The 21,875-nt window shown below is 42.6% G+C and overlaps 1 protein-coding gene across 1 annotated transcript in view; it reads left to right on the top strand.

Moving 5' to 3' along the window:
* LOC109919518 (H-2 class I histocompatibility antigen, Q9 alpha chain-like) overlaps positions 1–6,668 on the top strand; it is a 19,283-nt gene extending 12,615 nt beyond the window's left edge. Inside the window, 4 exon segments of the mRNA XM_048616721.1 lie at positions 2,043–2,156; positions 3,133–3,165; positions 3,847–3,891; positions 4,967–6,668. Of these exon segments, the coding sequence (XP_048472678.1) occupies positions 2,043–2,156; positions 3,133–3,165; positions 3,847–3,890 (191 nt within the window). The 3' untranslated portion in view covers position 3,891; positions 4,967–6,668.
* The last annotated feature ends 15,207 nt before the right edge of the window (positions 6,669–21,875 follow it).

The raw sequence follows: 21,875 nt of genomic DNA, 5'->3' as shown, positions 1-21,875 counted from the left end.
AGCTCTTACACCTTGTTATCTCAGATTCTCCAGCATCTGCAGTTCCTACTACCCCTTTACAGTAATTATGTAAATTTAAACAAAAACAGCTGATGGGGGTGGTCAGAAAAAAGAAACAGAATTGTAACAAGGATTCAGAAGGTCTCCTCAGTCAAAGGACAGGCTTTGAGTTGGCTGGTCAGAGCCCATGTACTGTGCACAGGTAAATAAAGGGTGACTCGGTGAACAGATACCTGCAGTTATTTCAGTGGCAGTGAGAGAAAACAGTACATGCCTGAAATAAACTGTTTCTGTCGCTCTGAGGAGGCATGTGGCTGGCATTGGCATTCCTGCTGCCATTTCACTGTTCCCCCAGGACCAGGAATATCGGTTTAACGTGGTGCAGAAGCGTTGAGTTGCCTCCCACTGATAGATACCCCAGTGGTGGTGCCTCTGCTGGAAGAGTCCATTCTGGTTGTAAACTTTCTGAACACCCTTCCAGTCACTGCTGACAATATCAGACTGTGAGCACAGAAAGATCCCGTCCTGCTGAAACTAAAACGGCTGGTGGTGTCGGGGGAAACAAATGTGCTGTCACAACCAGGATTGAAGCTTTTCTGGACCCTACAGCTTCACGCAGCACCAAACTGTCTCTTCTCCCGTGACCATGAATATTGTTTTATTTAAACAGAGTTTTAGAATTAAATTCCAATTTTTATTATGGATAGCAGCACCAGACATTCTCAAGAAGAGACAGGAATCCCAGACAGTCCCAGGAATGAGAGACATTTCCAGATATTCTACGAAAGGGCAGAGATGAGCTTTAGACAAGCCTTTGTGATAGGAGACAGACAATCCAAAATCCCAAGGAGAGGAAGCTTATGTAGCAGGCAGTTTGGTTGAGTCTACTATATGTGATCAGTCAGCAACTCTGGTGATCAAGAACAGTTCATAAATTTGCAGTTAGTTCCAAATTAGGGGTAGGCAATGAACAGGATGACTGTAGCATTGAATCAGCAAAGTGTGCATGCGGGCCATTTGGCCCATTGAGTCCATGGTGACACTCCGAAGAGCATTCACCCAGACTCACCACCCCCTGCTCTCACCCTATCCTTGTAAACCTGCCATTCCTATGGTTACTTCACCTGGCATGCACATCCCTGGACAACCCACCTAGCCTGCACATGTTTGGACTTTGGGAGTAAACTGGAGGACCCAGACGAAACCCATGCAGACTCGTGGAGAATGTACAAACTCCACGCAAACAGTCACCCGAGGGTGGAATTGAACCTGAGTCCCTGACTCTGTGTGGCAGCAGTGCTAACCTCTGAGCCTCTGTGCTGCAAGTCAAGCAGTAAAACTTCTTACCTTTCCTAATAGAATTGAAGGTTTTGTTATTCTGTTAAATCTCTCCTGAAAAATGATGAGACCACCATGCAGAGTACTGTAGACAGTTAAGGTCACCATGTGGTTTAAAGGATAATCAGGTACTGGAGAGGGTGCAGAGAAGATTTACAATGACGATGTCAGAAATATGTGAGTGAATATTATCAGGAAATGGATTAGCAGGCTGGGTCTGTCTGGAATAATAAATCCCGAAGGGTGAATCTATAGAGATCTTTAAATGGATAAGACATTTTGATAGAGTGGGTGCAGATCGTGTGTTTGGTGAAGAAACTCAAGACTACCAACACAAGACAGTCACCAAAAATTCCAAAAGAAATTCAAAAGAAACTTCTCCAGCCAAAGAATGGGGAGAATGTGAAGATTGCTGCTGCAGGGAGCCTGACTTGTTGAAATGTGTTTAAGTGGAAATTAGAAAGGAATAGCAAGTGTCGGTGACAGATTTAGATGAGGAAGGAGCTTCAGTGGATTAAAGTGACTATTTACTGATTGGACCAAATGACCTGAATGTATGCAGTATATCCTGTATAACGCACATTTTTCTTTACTTTCTTGCTCTCTGTCTCTGTCTCCCTGCCTCCCCTCTCTCTTTGTGTCTGTCTCTCTCCCACTTTTTTTCTCTCACTGGCTCTGATTTTCTCTCTCTCTCTGTCTGACAGACCCGAAGTCTCACGCCCAGGTTCCTGTTACTGTTGGGATTGTATTTGGAGTCATCGGGATCATCGCTTTCGCTGTTGGGGCTGTCGTCATTGTTGTCATTTACAAGAAGAAAGGTAAGAGTTTGTGAGAAAATTGCAGCTTCTCTCTGGGGGCTCGGAGTTGGAGAGCCAGAAGGGAGATGGCCAGAATAAAGTGAAGGAACATTGTGAGCAGTTTTGGGTCCCATGTCTAAGAAAGGATGTGCTGCCCTTGGGAATCCAGAGGAGGTTTACAAGAATGATCCCTGGGTTGAAGGGTTTGTCTTATGAGGAGTGGTTGAGAACTCTGGGTCTGTGTTCCATGGAGTTTTGAAGGTTGATGGCGAATCTCATTGAAACTTACAGATTACTGAGAGGCCTGGATAGAGTGGATGTGGAGAAGATGTTTCCACTAGCAGGAGAGACTAGGACCCAAGGGACCAGTATAGTGTGAGAAGGGACAACCCTTTAGAACTGAGGAGGAATTTCCTCAGCCAGACGGCAGTGATTCTGTGGAAACCCATTGTTGCAGGAGGGTGTGGAGGCCAAGACACTGAGTGTCCTTAAGACAGAGATAGGTATTTAATTGGTAAGTGGATCAAGGGTTATAGGGGAAGGCAGGGGAATGGGGTTGAGAAACATATCAGTCACGATTGAATGTTGGAGCATACCTGATGGGCTGAATGGCCTAATTCTGCTGCAGTATCTCATGGTCTCCGGCTGTTTGCTTGGGTTCGGAGGGTGGGCAAGGAATCTCTGTGTTTATGAGTCAGTCTCCGGGTTAGCAATGGCTCAGGCTGTGGGGAGAGGGCCTCAGTTTGTGAAGGAGGGTCTGTGATGGTGCCCTGTTTCTCAGGGTGAGGTGGAAGGTCTCAGGGTTCAGAGTCTCAGGTTGTGAGTGTGAAGTCAGATATTTCAGATTGGGGCTGGCTCTCAGTTCACTGTTGGGCATCAGCAGATCAGGGTAATGTGGGCACGAGGGGCTGAGTCTAGATGGGAGTGAGGGTCTCTAGCATTTCCTCTGATTTTCTGACAGTCTCTCGACACTCACCAAACATTCCTTGTTTTACAGGAGGAGTGAAGAACAACTACAGTCCCACAAACTGTAAGCTGACAATTCAAACATCTCGGCATCTGTGTTAGTGTACAAGGAGCTGTTCTTTCTGTTTCAAAGAACTGAAAATGATGGAGATTTGAAACAGAAAAGAAAACAGAAATTGCTGAAGCAACTAAGTAGGTTTGGTAGCATTTGTGGAGAGAAAACAGTAAACATTTTGAGTCCAGTGACATTTCGTTCTGGGAGTTCTGTTGAGGGGTCACTGAATCCAAAGCGTTAACTCTGCTCTCTGTCTCCTCAGATGCTGCCAGACATAATGAGTTTCTCAAGCAGTTTCTGTTTTTGTTCTCTGTCTGGTCTGTCTGTCTGTTTTCCATTCTTCTCTTGGTCTCGTGCGCTCTCTGTCTCTCATTTAGCCCTCTCATGCACTCTCTCTTTCATTCATTTCTCCCTCTCACACTCTTTATGTCTGTGGCTCTCATTTCTCTCACTCGTTTCTTCTGTCTCTCATTTTTCCTCTTGTGCTTTCGGTCTTTTGTTTCTCTCTATCATGCTCTTTCTCTCACTCTCTCATTTTGTTCTGTTTCTCGCATGCTCTCACTCTCGTTTCTTGCTCTCCATCATTGTCTCACCCTCTTGTTTCTCGCTGCCTCTCTTATGCACTGTCTGTCTCATTCTTTCTCTTGCTCTGATAATGAATGGTTTTTAATCTTCTCTTTCCCTTGACAGCTTCTGATGAAACGAAATCCTCAGACCGTTCTTCCATTTCGTGAGGTATGAACATTTTTGTTCATTGTTGGGAACAGGTCATTGTAACTGGGGGATTGGTGCTGGTGTTAATTGTACAATCTGGAGGGTGTACCCTGAGCTCAGTCTCTCTCTCTCTCTGCATGATCACTAAAGACCAGCTTATACAGTTCAACACAGAGCTTTCAGACTGACCTCTTGGAGAGGGCTGACCCTGTATGGGCCTAAGCCTCAATATATCTCCGAGAGATGGGGTTTGGGCTATAGAAATATCCGGAGACTTTTCATCCTGGATGCGGTCTTCCTAAAGGGAGTCAATATTATGAGAGTTCTCACTGTAGTTTGTTCCTGGAGTTTAGCGTTGCTCTCCTGGAATTCTGCATTTCTGGGTGTTTGTGGAATGCAGAGAGGTGGGTGGGGTCTGGACCTGATAGAGAACTTAGAGCAGTTCAGGAAACCAGACTGTGAGGAGATTTATGATCTTGGAGGGAGTGCAGTGTCAACGGACCTGAATGAAAGCTGGTCTTCAAGGGTTAAATTACACAGAGATTAAACAAACTGGGGCTGTGTTCCCTAAAATGTAGAAAGTTAAGGGCTGATTTGGATGGAGGTTTTCAAATATTAAGAGAAGTGGACATGGTAGATAGAGGGGAACTGTTTCCACTGGTTGGGGCATTTCGGACTGGAATGTCAGTGTAATTAGAATCACATCTATTGAGAGTGAAAGTAGGAAATGCTTCCACACACATAGGGCAGGAAATGGTTAGAACTCTCCTCAAAAGAAAATTCATGCAAAATTGACTTTGGTGAATTAAAAATCAATAAAACTCAAAATTAAGGGAATGGTGGAAGATGGATAAATAGATTGAGGTGCCAGACTACCCATGATCTCATTGAACAATGGAACAGGATTGAGGGGCTAAATGGCCTCACTATCTTCCTGTGTCCCTGTGGGTTTTGTTGGTCTTTAGGGTGGGGTCTGAAGAGTTTTACTGATGTTTAGGGAATGGGTTTTTGTGTTTTTCTCCTGGTGTTTGGGGGAGATGCTTCAGGGTCTGCTAGGTTTTCTGTGGTCTGTAACCATGCTTTTTCTCTTCCCCAGTGGCCTCTGATGTCCTGCTAGAAACTCGATTTCCATTGCTGTGATTGATCTTCTAATTAATTCTATTGCAATTTCTGGAGTAATTTGAATAGATGATCTGGATTTGAGAAATAATATCATCTTGCTAATTGTAGATTATTGAGACAACATCTGACATGATACGGAGAGTTTCACATTCGGAGCAGATGGGGGCACAGTGGTAAGGTTGCTGCCCTAAGAATCCAGAAGGCCAGCTTAATATTTTGCGGGGGCACAGGTTCAAATAATTCTGTGGCAGGTGGTGAAATGCAAATTCAGTCAAATTTAGAATTAAGAGCTGGTCTAATGGTGACCACGTAACCATCACTGATTGTCACAAAAAGTCATCTGGTTCACTCATGCCCTTTAGGGAAAGAAATCCGTCATCCTTATCTGGTCTGGTGTACATGTCACTGCAGAGCTGGTTAACTCTTAGCTGCCCTCTGGACAATAAATGCTGGCATTGCCGGTAATGGCCACATCTCAGGAAATGACTTTTAAACCTTGACTATTTTTCCTCAGAAAAATTTCATCTCCACAGGACACCACCCAATGGTCATGCCACATGCACCAATTCTGTCAGTCAGTTCAGCATATACACATGATCTCTTTGTCAGTCACTCATCAGTGAGATCATCCCAGACTTCATTTGAATTTTCCTGCACCTTAAATACTGAGTGAAGCCTTTTCTACGCTCTTGTTACAGAGACTGATTGAAGCCAATTGTTACTTTATTATGGTATACACTGTCAAATGGCAATAGACGTCACGAATTGATCTCCTGCCTGTGGCATGCTGTAGTCTCAGACTCTCTGACTTGAGCTATTTCCTATTTTCACACTTCGATCAATTTATAAACTTCCTGGTGCAAAGCCTCATTAAAGCAGGGTAATCGTGGTCTGCAGCTCTCCTGTCTTGGGTTCAAGGCTCCACGATTTTTTCTGTTCCTCTCTCTCTGACTCAGAGATTGTGTTAAGCTGGTTATGGAGCATAGAGTCATACAGAACAGAAACATGCCGAACATAATCCCAAACTAAACTAGTCCCACCTGCCTGCACTTGGTCCATATCCCTCCAAATATTTCTCATTCATGTACTTATCCAAATATAAATGTGGTAACTGTAGCCATATCCACCACTTCCTTTGGAATTTCACTCCACACATGGACCACTCGCTGTGTAAAAAAGTTGCACCTCATGTCTTTTTAAAATATTTCTCCTCTCACCCTAAAAATATAGCCCCCAGTCTTGACATCTCCCACACAAATGGATCTTGTAGCTACTCCGAGATTGCAGGCATTCTCGATTTATGTCGAGAAATCTTAGAATTATTACATTTCAGTAGTATAAGATTTGTATGTTGATTCATTTTTGATTCTTTTATTAGTAAAGCAAAAGAAAGTGATTTTTTTTAAAATGGAGTTGTGTTAATGGAATTTAAAGGCCTACTCATGTCTTACATCTAGATTTCTTAAAGTTATTACATTTTTTTTTGTGTTTATCGTTTTGTTCTCACACTGCAGGCTGTCTGCTTTCACAGTCAGCCCCAAGTCCTGCCAAAGTTTGCACTCCTGACCATTTAGGTTTATCTATTCAGGATATTTGATTTATCCTTTCAATGTAGAATCCATTACAGTAATGTTGTCTTTGCTGAAGCTGCAAAAATAAAAGAATTTTTTTTTCCACTTCCTGTCTCTGTCCTTAGTCCTTTTCTGAAGACACGTCCTCCCGATGTGGAGAACAACAATACTGAGTCTCTTAAGGATAAAACTGTAAGGAATTAATAACTAAAAACTAAACATAGTGCAGAGTGTGCAAAAAGATAGAAACAACTTGTCAAACCAGCCATCATTATTTGAGGAGAGGGTAGACACATGATAGGGGAATGTGGTGGATGTAGAATGCATAGACTTTAGAAATACATTTAACAATGACCACGTAGGTGATTACTAGAGAAGTTAAAATGAGAAACTGACATTGGTTTTCATACAAGAGAGCTTTAACTGGAACACAATGCCCTTGGACCATTCCAGCCCCTCATTGCGAATTTGGAGCTAGAATGCAGAGGACTTGAAAAAAGTAATCTTCAAGATCCTGTCCACTCCTCCCCAGTCAGTGGATCCTGATTTTGATTGCTCCAGAAGTTTCGTGGAGAAGTGAATCTCTCTGGTAACTTGGACCAACTCTGATCAGGCAAATGTGGACATGTGCACATCAGGTTGGGGGCAGTAGCAGAGAGATCTGTGTGTGTTTACAATCCTTCCATATCCAGTTGTGAATGGCAATCGACAGGAAAAGGAGGCTGTACACACTGCCTCATCCTGAATGAAACTGGAGGAAAACACTTCAGAACAACAGACAATTTGATCATGAATCTGTGGAATTCACTACCCCAGAGTGAAGTAGATGCTGGGACATTGAGTGAAGTTAAGGAGGATACAGACAGGTTTTTAATCAGTAGTGGATTGATGGGGTATGGGATACTGGCAGGAACATGAGTTGAGACCACACTGAGTGTTAGGCTCGAGGGGCTGAGTTGCTCACTGCTGCTCCTTGTTCTTATGTTCTCATTTGCATCCATCTTCAGTCAGACATGCTGAGTGGATGAGCTCGTGCTGTGCTCCCACAAGAGCAGATACCAGTTTTCAGCAACTCACTGTCAAGGAACGATCTCAATATGAGGAAGTGGTTGAGGGTAAGGGGGATAAAGTTATTGAGAAAGGATGCAGCACCCCATGCAAACTTGAATATCCCAACTCAACTTATAGTTCAATAAGAGATAATATATTGTATTGATATACATTCTTGTGAATGCACATTGTGGATGAGTATGACAGGTTTATATGTTTGGATTGACATATTTCTATCCATGACTATGAACTTTCTAAGAGAACTGAAAAGGACAATCTCATCCCCCTCTGAGACATCAGAACCATGCAGGAGAGGATAAATGAAAATCAGACAGTGTACCACTTTGATCTTTTGATAAGATTATTTGAAAGTAAAGAAAGTGTGGTCTGATATTGGGATATTGTGTAACTACATAGATTGTGACCTACACAACAGGAAAACACTGAGTCATGCACTGAGCAGAGGAACTGACATGAAGGCAATGAACGTAGTAATGGTGAGAGGGAGTAAAATAAAGTAAAATGGACTTGCTTCAGCACAGATGAAAGGGAAAATAATGCAAAGTTGGTTGATTGATTGATTTATTGTCACGTGTCCTGAAATACAGTAAAAGCTTTGTTTACAAGCAGTACAGGCAGGTCACAGCACGCAATGGATGTACAGATCAAAAAGACTCAGAAGCATACAGGTTGCATTATTTGAGGCTAGAGTCCATTCAACAGTCTGATAACGGCCAGAAAGGAGGTGTTCCTGAACCTCCTGGTGTGTGTGTTCAGGATGCTGTATTTTCTGCCTGATGGAAGAGGTTGTAGGAGGTCATCACCAGGGTGCGACGAATCTTTGATGATGTCGGTCACCTTTCAGTGGCAATGAGCCATGTAAATAGGGTCCATGGATGGAAGGTTGGCTTCTGTGAGGGTCTGGGCAGTGCACACCACCTTCTGTAGTTTCTTACGGTCCTGGGTAGAGAAATTGCCGTACCAAACTGTTATGCACCCAGACAGTATGCTTTCAATGGTGTATCTGTAGAAATTGGTGAGGGACCTCATGGACATTCCAAATTTCCTGAGCTGCTGAAGAAGAAGTGACATTGTTGTGCATCCTTGACCGTTGCATTTACATTGGAAGTCCAGCATAGGTGATCGCTTATCGTCACTCTGATGAACTTGATGCTCTTCACCCTCTCAACCTCATGTCCGTTGATGAGATGGGGGCGTGTTCTCCTCCTTTCCTTCTGAAGTCGAGTTTCAGTTCTTTAGTTTTGCTGACGTTGAGTGATAGATTGTTTTCATTGCACCATGTCACCAAGCCCTCTATGTCTCTTCTGTATTTTGACTTGTCATTGTTAGATATCTGTCCCACTACTGTGGTTCGTCAGCGAACTTGTAGATGGCGTTCATTCAGAATTTGGCAACACAATTGTAGGTATGCAGAGAGTACAACAGGGGGCTGAGGACGCATCCTAGGGGGCTCCAGTGTTGAGTGTTATTGTGGAGTGAATAACAAGGTGGATACAGGTGAAGTTTCAGAATAATCTTGCTTTAATTAAATGTACTTGTAAACTGATAGTTGAGAAATTAACAGCAGTCCATCCAAAGAATAAGGAATATTGTTGAATGAGATGATCTGTAGTGAGAGAGAGTGCTGAAGAAAATCAATAATGATCAGATAATTCTGGGCCCTTTGGTATGCGTTTGATCCAAGATTGAGAAATTAGGGAAATTCGTGCTTCAGGAATAACTAGGTTAGCTAAAAACTGGTTTGGAGAAATTAACAAGAATATTTCCTTCACAAAGAAAAGTGAGAAAGTTAGCAAGGACCGTAGTGATGTGGACACCAAGTTACCTGAGCAACAGGAAAGACAGCAGTGATTCATGACTAATGATTGTGATTTTTGTGTGCAAAGGGCAATTTTAAAGTTTGTGGATGACACAAGACTTGGGAGAATGTTAAACTGTGAGGAGGATAGTTCAGAACTTCCAAAGGACATAGACAAGTTGGTGACGTGAGAGGACAGGTGACAGAGAAGTTCAGTGCAGAGAAGTGCGAAGGTCTTATGAAGAACAAGGATGGACAATATAAAGTAGATGGTACAGTTCTGAAGGAGGTAAAGGAGCAGAGGGACTTGGGTGTATATCTGCACATTACTGAAGGACAAGTGGAGTGAGCAATTAACAAAATATAGTGTATTTTTGGTTTCATTTATGGGACACAGAGTACATGAGCAAGGAGGTGATACTGAACTTGATGAAGACAGACATTACACCTCAGCTAGAACTTTGTATCCAGGTCTGGGAACCGCACTATAGAAAGAATATAAATTCAATAGACAGAATGCAAAAGACATTTACAACAATGGTCCCATGGATGAGAAACTTCAGTTATGATATTAAATAGAAGAGGATGGTCTGTTCTTTTTAGAGAGAAGAACGTTAAGAGGAAAAGTTTGCAAAATAATGAGGGGCTGGATGGAGTCAATAGGGAGAAACCCTTTCCACTCAAAACAGAATCAAGAATGAGTGGGGTATAGATACAAACTGAATTGCAAAAGAAGCAAATGCAAGGTGCAATGAATGGTTCAGATCCGGAACGCATTGCCTGGAGGTATGAAGGAGGCAAGATCAATTGAGGCATTCAAGATGGAAGTACATGATTATTTCAAAAGAAACAGCATGCAAGGGCATGTGGAAACTACAGGAGAATAGCACTAAATCATAATGCTTATTTAGAGAGGCAGTGCAGACATGATGGGCCAAATGGCCTCTTTCTGCACCACAGCACTTCTGCGTCTCTATGAATTAGAGTGCTTTAATTGAGTAGTACTTTTTCGAATAACATAGAACTCCTGAGGAATCAGTGGGCACAGCATTGAATCTCTGCCTCTCTCTGTGTGGAAAAACATAAACAATTCCAAGTATTCAGGGACTATGACAAGGTTGAAGACAAACATTGTACTCCCTGCATTGAGGTTGCTAGATTCTACAGACATTCCTGAACTGATCACAGAGAGACTTTTGACAACCTGTGTACCCCTCTTATCAATCTGGTAAGGACCGGCAGATGATCTTCAACCCTCAACAAGTAAACTAAGAAACAATCTTGAAGCATATTAATAGACAGAAACTGAGTGATAATCCTGAAATCTTGGTTATCTGTCTAAATGCATGCGGTAGAAATTCTGAACCAAGTGGCTGACAGATTGTAAATTGACCAGCTCTTTGCTCTGAAGTATATTAACAAGTGTTTGGAAACAGGGGCAGTTCTCGTCAAGTAGGCAGGTGGCAAATGGCCCATGGGAAATGCAGTAAGACCTGGGGAAGAGTTCCCTGACACTTTGGCCAGGGGACAGAATACTCCCAGAGAACAGTGATGTTCACACGATCCTCGTCAGCATCAAACAGTTTCCCACTAAAAGTCTTGATATATTCACAAACGGATCTCATGAGTGTTATCCAAAGATCTGAGAGGGAGAGAGGCAGATGGAGGGCAAGAATGATCTTATAAACATACTTGGGACATGCCAAATCTTCAGATTCTCCTCCTGATGTAACAACAGCCATTGGTCAGGAGTGAGTGCAGTATTGTTAAGGCAGTTGCCTGGGACCAGTTGATCCACCCTCCCAGTATAGTCTGGAACCAGGCCCATGGGAAGATCTCCTGAACTGCCACAAAATCTAATCAAGTACTGATGGAAGGACTATTGTCTTTTCAGAAACCTGGAAGAATCAGGAACTTGGTGCTGAGACTGGGTTCCCGAGTGTGCACTTTCGATTGTAGCTGCCTGGATCATTGTGTCCTAGCTCCTTGTTGATATAATGGTGATGAGAGACTAATAGTGTTGATACTGAATCCCATCAGCAATTGAACTGAATCTTTTTTTTATTCATTCATAAGATGTGGATGTCACTTGCTAGGCCAGCATTTGATGTCCATCCCAGTTTCAGAGTCAATTGCATTGTTATGGCTTTGGAGACATATCTCAGTCTGATCAGATAAGGTCAGAGGTTTCCTTCCTTTAAGGGTAATAGAGAATCAGGTGGGATTTTCCCTGACAATGGTTCATGGTCACTGTTCTTTGCTTATTTTCAGACATTGAAGTATAGATATATTGAATTCAAATTTCTTCATCTGCCTGTGGGATTCAAACCCCAATCCACAGAATATTACCTGAGTCTTTGGATCAATAGGCTAAAGATAATATACTAGGCCACCACCTTCCTCTGACTACTGTAGCTCCGCTATCGATGGACATTACCCCAACCCCAGCAAGATGTTCTCTTATTCAGCTGAGAGTAAATCAGAGGTTTGAATCATCATCAAGTCATTATGAAAGGAAAATGCTCTTCATAAACATCAGATATTCAAATCAAACCAACTTGAGAAGGAAGCTGAAAGTTTTGCTATCAATTTGCATTTAGTGAACTTCTGCGGTTACATCAATGAACTTTGCTCCATCATATGGTCATAATTTCTTCTGATGCTTGTACAATGTTCAGCACTTTCTGTGTCTTCACATATACTGAAGTACGCTGTGTCCACATACAGCAAGACCTGCACCTTCAGGTGCAAGAATAATACATGCTCAAACCACTTCCTGAACAATCCCCTCCAAGTCATTCACCAACCTTATTTTGAACTGTGTCGTTGTCCCTTCCCTGTCATCGGGTCAAAACTCTGGATCTCCCTGGTGAAGAGCAATGTGAGTCTACCTACAACACATGGACAGCAACAGTTCTAAGTTCAAAGAGGTGGCTTATCGTCAACTTCTTCATGATGATTAGGGATGGCAAATAAATGGTAGTGAGAAATGGCAGATGCAGTTTAATCTTGGTAAGTGTGAGGTGCTGCACTTTGGGAGATCGAATGTTAACAAAAAATATAGAGTTGAAGGCAGAACCCTGAACAGCACTGATGTACAGAGGAATCTTGAGGTTAAAGTTCATAACTCCTTTAAAGTGGTGACGCGAGTACATAGGATGGTAAAGAAGACGTATGGCATGCCTCCCATTATTGGTCAGGGAATTGAGTACAAGAGTCAGTATGTCATGTTGCAGCTTTATAAGACTTTGGTTAGGCCACACTTAAGAGTATTTCTTTCAATTCTGGTCGCCACAATACAGGAAGGATGCATTTAAGGTGAGAGGGGGAAAGTTCAAAGGAGGTGTGACTGGCAATATTTTTACACAGAAAGTGGTAGGAGTCTGGAATGTGCAGCCAGAAGTGGTGGTGGAGGTATATACGACAGGGGCATTTAACAGACTTTTAGATAAGTACGTGAATATGCAAGGGATATTGGGGTATGGACCAAAGGCAAGCAGGAGGGATTACGGCATAATTTGGCATCATGTTCTGTATAACACCTTGAGCTGAAGGGCCTGTTCCTGTGGTGTAAGTTCTATGTTCAATGATGCCCACATTTTGTACGTGAATACAAGTATGCTGTTAAAGTGTAACAAAGCAAGTGCATGAACTGGATCATCCTGAGAAATACTGAAGTTCCAACTGCAGCTCAGAAGATGGGAATTCTGTGATGAGTAACTGACCTCCTATCTTCTCAGTGCCTATCTACAAAGCACAAATTGATGTCAGTGAATACTTTCCACTTATCTGGAGGGTAGAGCTTCAGCAGGTCAAGAAGGCAGCTCACAGCTACCTTCTCAAGAGTTGTTATGGATTGGGTATCAATCCTGTCTTAGCCAGCATTGCTCAAATCTTATCTATGAATAAAAATCTGCTATTAAGTAACAACACAACAAGTGCACAAGAGCAAAGGGAATAATGAAGATTTGCTGAAAATCTGAGATGAGGCCAATGAAGTAGAAGGTGTCTTATGAACACTGTAGACTGCAGCACACCCTGACCTGATATTCTTCTCTATATTCCATGTCATCTGAACTGCAGTGCAGTTCAGCTCTGACTGTCTAACTATTGAGAAGGCTAATACTCTAGAAGTTGCAAATCAATCTCTGCATAAAATACTTGAAGGAACAGAAGAAAGATGGTTATGTGTAAAGTTGTTCTGCATAATTTTCCAGGAACCAATTAATGACATTGGGCCAAGGGGAAGCACGGTGGCTCAGTGGTTAGCACTGCTGCCTCACAGCCCCACCCTCGGGCTGTCTGTGTGGAGTTTGCACATTCTCCCCGTGTCTGCATGGGTTTCCTCCCACAGTCCAAAGATGTGCAGGCTAGGTGGATTGACCATGCTAAATTGCCCATAGTGTCCAGGGATGAGTGGATTACGTGGTTATGGGGTGATGGGTCTGGGTGGGATGCTATGAGGGTCAGTGTAGACTTGTTGGGCTGAAGGGCCTGTTTCCACACTGTAGGGATTGTATGATTCCAATCTATGAACACTACAGAGGGGGGTTCAGATGGAGTGGCGCAGTCCCAGAAGAGAATGGGAAATTGTCACTCTAAATCAGAGCCATGTCCACAGTGCATACCAAATGTTAATTTGTTCTTATAGAGTCATAGAGGTATACAGCACAGAACCAGGCCCTTCAGCCCAACTTCTACATGCTGACCAGGTTTCCGAAACTGAACTTGTCCCATTTGCCTGGGTTTGGCCCATATCCATGTACACCCTTCCTTTTCATATAACTATTCAAATATCTTTTAAATGTTGTAATTGCACCCACCTCTATCACTTCCCCTGGAAGTTTGTTCCATACACGCACCACACTATGTGTGAAAAAGTTGTCCCTCAGGTCCCTTTAAAATCTTCCCCCTCTCACCCATTCCCTCTAGTTTTGGACTACCATAGCCTGGGGAAAAGACCTTGGCTTTTCACCTTATCTGTGCCCCTTGTGATTCTATAAACCTCTAAAAGGTCACACCTCAGAATCCCATGCTCCAGGGAAAAATGTCCCAGCCAATCCAAACTCTCCTTATTACTCAAACCCTTCAGTCTTGGTAACATCCTTGTAGATCTTTTCTCCACCCTTACCAGTTTCATAAAATCCTTCCTATAGCAGGGCGACCAGAATTGTATGCAGTGCTCCGTGTCCAAAGTCTTGTACAACCCTAACATGATGTTTCAAGTCCTGTACTCAATGCTTTCACCAATGAATCCAAACACCTTCTTCACTGGGGAGGCAATGTCCCAGTGGTGTTATCGCTAGATTGTTAATCCAGAGACCCAGGAATTGTTCTGGGGACCTGGGTTCTGGTCATGCCATGGCAGCTGGAATTTGAATTCAGAAATATCTGGAATTAAGAGTCTCATTCTGACAATGAATCCATTGCTGGTTGTCGAAAAAGCCCATTTGATTCACTAATATCCTTTAGGGAAGGAAACTGCTGTCCTTACCTGGTCTGGCCTACATGTGACTCCAGGCACACAGCAATGTGGTTGACTCATAACTGCCCCCTGGTAAATTAGGGATGGGCAATAAATGCTAGCCTAGCCAGCGATGCCCTCATCTTGTGAATGAATAAAGCGACTACTCTGTCTACCTGTGACTCGCAGCCTCTATGTTCAACAACACTCCACAACTGCGGAAATCCTGTCCTCATTTATCTTACCAAAATGCAACATCTCACATTTATCTGAATTAAACTCCATCTTCCATTCCTCGGCCCAGTTGATCAAGGTCCTGTTGTACTCTGTGATAATCTTTTTCATTTGATAATCTTTTACAGCACCTTGAAGTGTATTACAATTCTAGTCCATATTGAAGCAATTTTAACACACAAGTACAAATTAACTTCTTTTAACCTCAGTTAAAGAAAGCCAGATCCCAAATACATTTAAATGGGTCTTCAAACTCGGATATTTCTCCCCAAAGTAAAATGGTTAATTCTGTTATGACCTTCCTGTCAGTCACCTTTATGTTGCTAATGGGGATTCCATGTTTGAGCTTGTTACAGAGATCATATTTTATGAAGGATGCCCATCAAATATTAAAGTAAGATTACCTTAATCTCTGAGTGAATGAGGATGACTCATAGACTCATGTACATTTACAGCGGAGAAGGAGGCCATTCTGTCCATTGTGTCTACACTGGTCAACAAAGATCTGACTGCACTAATTCCAATTTCCAGCTTCTAGTCTGTGGTCCTGGATGCTATGGCATTGCAAATGAACATCTAAACACTGCTTAAATGTCATGAGAGTTTCAGGCAGTGAGTTCTAGATTCTTACTACTCCTTCTGAATTAAAAACAAAAATTCCCCAATTCTCTTCTTGGCTTTCTATCGTTATATTAAAATTTCTCACCCTAGTTGACCCTTTGATATTGAAACAACTGCCTTCCGATTCCCCCTTATTGATACCTGTCTTAAGCATATACACCTCTTTCAGAACACCTCTCAATCTTTGCCTCCCAAATGTACTTTCCAGGGTACTCCTATTTATATTGCGATCATTTGCCTTGTTCATCCTCTCCAAGTGCATTATCTCACACTTTCCTAGGTTGAATTCCATTTGCCATTTTCTGCACAGCTGACCTATTTGTTGGTATCCTCCTGCAGTTTACAACTACGTTTCTCACTATTTACAATCCTAATTTTTGTGTCATCACAAATCTTTTAGTCATTCTGTCTACATTTAAGACTAAATCATTAACTCACGTCACAAATAGCAAGGGTCCAGGCAGTAAGTCCTGTGGACCCCGAATGGAACAGACTTCCAGTCACAGAAGTCGCCACCGCCCTCTACTTCCTACCACTCATCACATTTTGGATCGAATATGCAACTTGATCTTGTAATTCATGGGCTCTTATTTTCTTCACCAGTCTGCCATAAAAGACTTATCAAAAGCCTTGCTAAAGTCCATGTAGATCACATCAAATGCATTACCCTTATCTACATTTCTGGTTACCTCTTCAAACAATTTGATAAAATTTGTCAAACACAATCTTTTCTGAACAAATCCATGCTGACTAACACTGATTAATGTCCCTTCAATAGAAGAGGACCTTCTTCCTCACCCAAGGATTTCCCAGCACTGTGGTTGACAGGTCCTTTGCTGGGGCTGACACATCTCCAGCACTTCAGCCTTCACCCCTCTCTCTATCTCCCTCAACAGCAATAGGCTCCTCCTTGTCCTCACCTACCATTCCACTTGTATCCACCTCCAGTGTGATGCCACCATTAGACACGTCTTCCCCTCCCCTCACTTGTCAGCCTTCCACAGAGACCATGCCCTCCTGGACACTTTGGTCTACTGCATCAAGATGTCCTCACGATTCCCCAGCACCTTTCCCTGCAATCGCAGAGGCCTAATAACTGCCAGTTTAGCTCCTCCATCCTCACTTTCCAAGGCTCCAAACACACCTTCCAGATGAAGCAGCACTTTATCTGTATTTCCCTCAATCCAGTCTACTGTATTTGCTGCTCACAATGTGGTTCCCTCTAAGTGGGGTGACAAAATGCAGATGGGCGACCACTTTGCAGAGCACCAACGTTCCAACCACAAAAATGATCCTCAGCTTCCTTTGACACACCACTGAATTCTCTGGCCAACATCTCTGTCTCAGGCTTGCAGTGCTCCAGTGAAGCTCTGCGCAAGCGAAGAATAGCACTTTGTTTTCCACTTGGGAACGCTGCAGCCATCAGGACCCAATATCAAGTTCAATAATTTTACAACCTATCACACACAACCCATTATGAGCTACTAACAGTCCCCATTAGCAACTATTCATTCCCCCAGTACTGAGAACATAAATCCCAGAAACTGGTCCTCACAGATAGCTGTTACCCCAAAAATACTGAGAACATAAATTCCTGAGACTGATCCTCACAGACAGCTGTTACCCCAATGATACTGAGGAGATTAATCCCAGAAACAAATAGTCACGCATAGATGCTCGCTTAATATAACTGAGAATATAAATCCCAGAGGCTAATCCTCTCAGGCAGCAGTTTGCCCAGATATACTGAAAATATAAATTCCAGCGACTGGTCCTCACACACAAGCTTTTGGAGACTCTTTCCTTCTTCAGGTGCTTGTGAGAGAGGAAGTAAAAAGACACAGAATTTGTCAGTAAAAGATCAAAGGATGTGAATTAAACAGACCTAAGATACTGTTAAATCTCTAATCGGTTAGAAAGGAAATGCAGGTTTTGAGTCATTAATATGCAAATCCCCAAATTTCTGTCATAGGTTAAGTAAAAGTTTTATCAAAGATGAGGTGATATCTCAGGTCAGACAATGCGTGTTAGGTGTGAGGCCCTGTTTAGAATCTGTTTGTGTTTCCACTTGCAGTCAGATTTCTTAAATAGGAATTTATAAAATGCCACATTGACTGACAGTCTACAAATTGTGTGCTTGTTGAACAAAATAGAATGTATCTGCAAATATAAATCTACAAATGCAAATTCACCCCATACACTTATATGTGTGATGAGTGTGTGTCTGTGTGCAAGTGTATAGTGTGGTGGAGTCACCTGTAGTGTGACAGGTACCCAGGATCCTGGTTGAGGACGCCCTCGTGGGTACCAAACTTGGCTATCAGCCTCTGCTTGGCGACTGTGTTGTTGTGGATCCTGAAGACCTCCTTGGAGGACGTTTACCCAAAGATCCAAGGCCGAATGTCCTTGAATATTGAAGTGTTCCCCCTGTGGGAGGGAATGTTCCTGTGAGTTGATTGTTGCATGGTGCCCATTCATCCATTGTCGTAGTGTCTGCATGGCTTCACCAGTATACCATGCCTGCAGTGTTTGAGACAACTTCGGCCGAGTCTCATGAGTATCTGCCGTGCACGTGGTGGGTGGTGTTCCCATGTGTGATGGCAATATCCATGTCAATGACCTGACACGTCTTGCAAAGGTTGCCATGACAGGGTTGTATAGTGTTGTGGTCAATGTTTTCCTGAAGGCTGGGAAGTTTGCTGGAGACAATAATCGTTTAAGGTTTGGCAATTGTTTGAAGGTGACAAGTGGAAAGACCTTGGCGAAGTGGTCGTTGTCGTCAATAACGTGTTGAAGGCTGCAAAGAACATAGTGTAGTTTCCCATTCCTAGGAAGTATTGGACGATGAAAGGTGCCCTATTGGTTGTATCTCATGTCCATCCTCTGAGGAGGTCAATATGGTTTTTTGCTGTGGCACGTCCGAACTGGTGATAGATGAATTGAGCATCATATCCCGTTCTTATGAGGGTGTCCTTCAACACTTCCAGGTGTCCGTTGTGTTCCTCCAAATCTGAACAGATCCTGTGTCTGCGTCGGGCTTGTTTTTGGGGATGGCTCTTTTGATTTGTTCAGGGGGTGCAAGCTGGAGAAGTGCAGCATCGTGAGGTTATCTGTAGGCTTGCAGTAGAGTGAGGTATTGAGGTGTCTGTCCCATAAGGAGATGCATGTCCAAGAATGCGACTAATTCCAAAGAGCAATCCATGGTAAGTCTGATGGTGGGATGAAACTTGTTGATCTCGCTATGTATTTGTTTTAGTGATTCCTCACTATGAGTCCAAAGGAAGAAAATGTTGTCAATGTATCTGGTGTATAGTGTTGCTTGGAGGTCCTGTGCGGCTAAAAAGTCTTGTTTGAACTTGTGCATGAAAATGTTGGCACATTGAGATGCAAATCTGGTCCCCATGACTGTTCCATGTGTCTGGATAAAGAATTGGTTGTCAAAGGTGAAGATATTGTGTTTAAGGATGAAGCAGATGAGTTATAAAATGGTGTCTGGAAATTGGCAGTTGTTGGTATTGAGGACTGAGGCTGTTGCAGTGATGCCGTCATCATGGGGGATGCTGGTGTAGAGTGCCGAAATGTCCATTGTGACAAGGAATGCTCCTTGTTCAACTGGTCCATGGGTGATGAGTTTCTGTAAGAAATCTGTAGTGTCATGACAGAAGCTGGGGGTTCCTGGTACAATGGGTTTCAAGATGCCCTTGACATAGCCATAGACATTCTCACACAGACTCCCATTGCCTGATATGATGAGATGTTCAGGTGTATTGTCTTTGTGTATCTTCAGAAGGCAGCAGAAATCCACTGTGCGATTTCTAGCAGATACTCACGTGACTCAGCCAACACTGTCTATCTCATATGCTGCAGGCAAGGATGCCCGAGGCATGGTATATTGGCAAAACAATGCAGGCGCTACGACAACGGATGAATGGGCACTGTGCAACAATTGCCACACAGGAGCAGTGGTGCAACACTTCAGCAGTCAAGGACATTCGGCCTTGGATCTTTGGGTAAACGTCCTCCAAGAATGTCTTCAGGATCCACAACAACGCAGTTGCTGAGCAGAGGCTCACAGCCAAGTTTGATACCCATGAGAACATTGTCAACTGCGATCTTGGGTTCATGTCGCACTACAGGTGACCCACCACAATACACACTCACACACACACACACACACACAGAGTGTGGGGTGAATTTGTGTTTGTAGATTTATATTTGCAAATACATTCTATTTTGTTCAAAAAGCACACAATTTGTAGACTGTCAGTCAATGTGGTGTTTTATAAATTCCTACTTTATAAATCTGACTAAAAGTCGAAACACAAGCAGATTCTAAACGGCCTCACATCTCACGTGCATTATCTGACCTGAGATGTCACCTCCTCTTTGATAAGACCTTTACTTACCTATGGGCAGAAATTTGGAGATTTGCATATTAGTGAATCAAAACCTGCATCTCCTTTCCAACTGATTAAAGATTTAACAGCATCCTAGGTCTGGTCAATTCACATCAGTGTATGACCCTTTGATCTTTTACGTACAAATTCTGTGTCTTTTTGCTTCCTCTCTCACAAGCATCTGAAGAAGGAAAGAGTCTCCAAAAGCTTGTGTTTTCAAGTAAACTTGTTGGACTATAACCTGGTGTCGTGTGGTTTTTTTGACCATGTCCACCCCAGTCCATCTCCAGCGCCTCCACATCATACCACAAGGGAGCAGTGAAGGAAATCAAGGGCCACAGAAGTATGTTTAAAACTGACATTGTAGCATTGGAAATGTCATAATGCCATAATTGAAATAATGAATAGGCAATTTAGAAGTCTAAACTAACAAGATGTAATGGAAGAAGGAAGTAAAGAGACTAGAAAATCTGCAGTTAGAGTGAAAGTTCAAACATTGATACTGCAGCCAAGGTGGAAGCAGTTATTAAAGCTGCAGAGAACAGGATTCATTCGATGAATGGGACTCAGCTTTAAAACAGCAATCAGTGGCTTTCATTCAGTAAAACCACTAGAGAGGATGAGAATAATTTATTACAACAAAGAGGGCTGAAATCCTCCATTTTAGTCAGAGAAGGAGGAAATCCTACATTTTGACAACAGAAGGTGTGAAATATTCATTTGACCACAAAAGTACAGAAACTCCTCCAATAAGCAGTGCAGAGAAGATGCTTTGCTATATTGTAGAATGGAAAGCCTTTTGGACAAGGAATTATAACAGCATTAACACGAGGAAGAATTCAAATACTTTGAAGCACTGAGAATAAAGCAGGCTTGTTCTACTTGCTAACTAAGAAGTCTTTAATGCAGTGAGAACAATGCAGCACTACTGTAATTTGCAGAACTGAATAACTTTAAAGGAGGGAGAATAAAGCAGCATGCTCATACTGCAGAAAAACCTTTTAGCATGGAAATGAATGAGCATGCTTTGCTGCAAAATTAAATAATTTTAAGACATACTGTGGAAATGTATCCAGGAAATGCAATGCATCCCAATACACTCCTGACATTTTGTGTTTTGAAGTGTAAGATGTTTGATTCTGAAATGCAGTGTAATTGATTAAGCTTTACATAATATGATGATATTGTAAGAACTTGTGTGAGAAGATCTCACTGTTACTATTTTAGGCAAGGTGGTCTTGTGGATCTGAACCAAAAGGGAGGATTAAGGAAGCAAACCCAGATTCTGGTGACCAAGAGTTCAATTTCCTACAGAGCATTATGAGCAGTGACAAAGTCACTGAGCAGAGCCCAGACATTAGTTGCTCATTGCAGAATCCCTATCCTATGACTCGCTTTTTAAGCCACTATATTGATGTAGCCAGTTTTGTTCAGTTTCTGCTCAGTTGAATCCATCTTAATATTGATGGTGAGACAATCAGTGATGGTAATGCCTTTGAATTCAAAGACGGTGAAGTGCATGAAAGATCTTGAGACTCTGTCTTGTTGAAGTTCGTCAGTTTTGGTAATTGTTTGCCAAACCTGATAGTTGTACCGTGTGTGTTGCTACTGAAATACCTGGACTATTTAAGTATCTGAGGAGTCACAACTGGTGCTGAGCAATCATCAGTTGAATATCCCCATTTCCAAGCTTATGATGGGAAGGTCATTGATGAAGCAGCTGACAA

The sequence above is a fragment of the Rhincodon typus genome, chromosome 35 (genome assembly GCF_021869965.1).
Source record: "Rhincodon typus isolate 14 chromosome 35, sRhiTyp1.1, whole genome shotgun sequence".
NCBI classification, from domain to species: Eukaryota; Metazoa; Chordata; class Chondrichthyes; order Orectolobiformes; family Rhincodontidae; genus Rhincodon; species Rhincodon typus.
The sequence above is the reverse complement of the archived record's forward strand: the minus strand, read 5'-3'. Positions and strand labels throughout refer to the sequence as shown.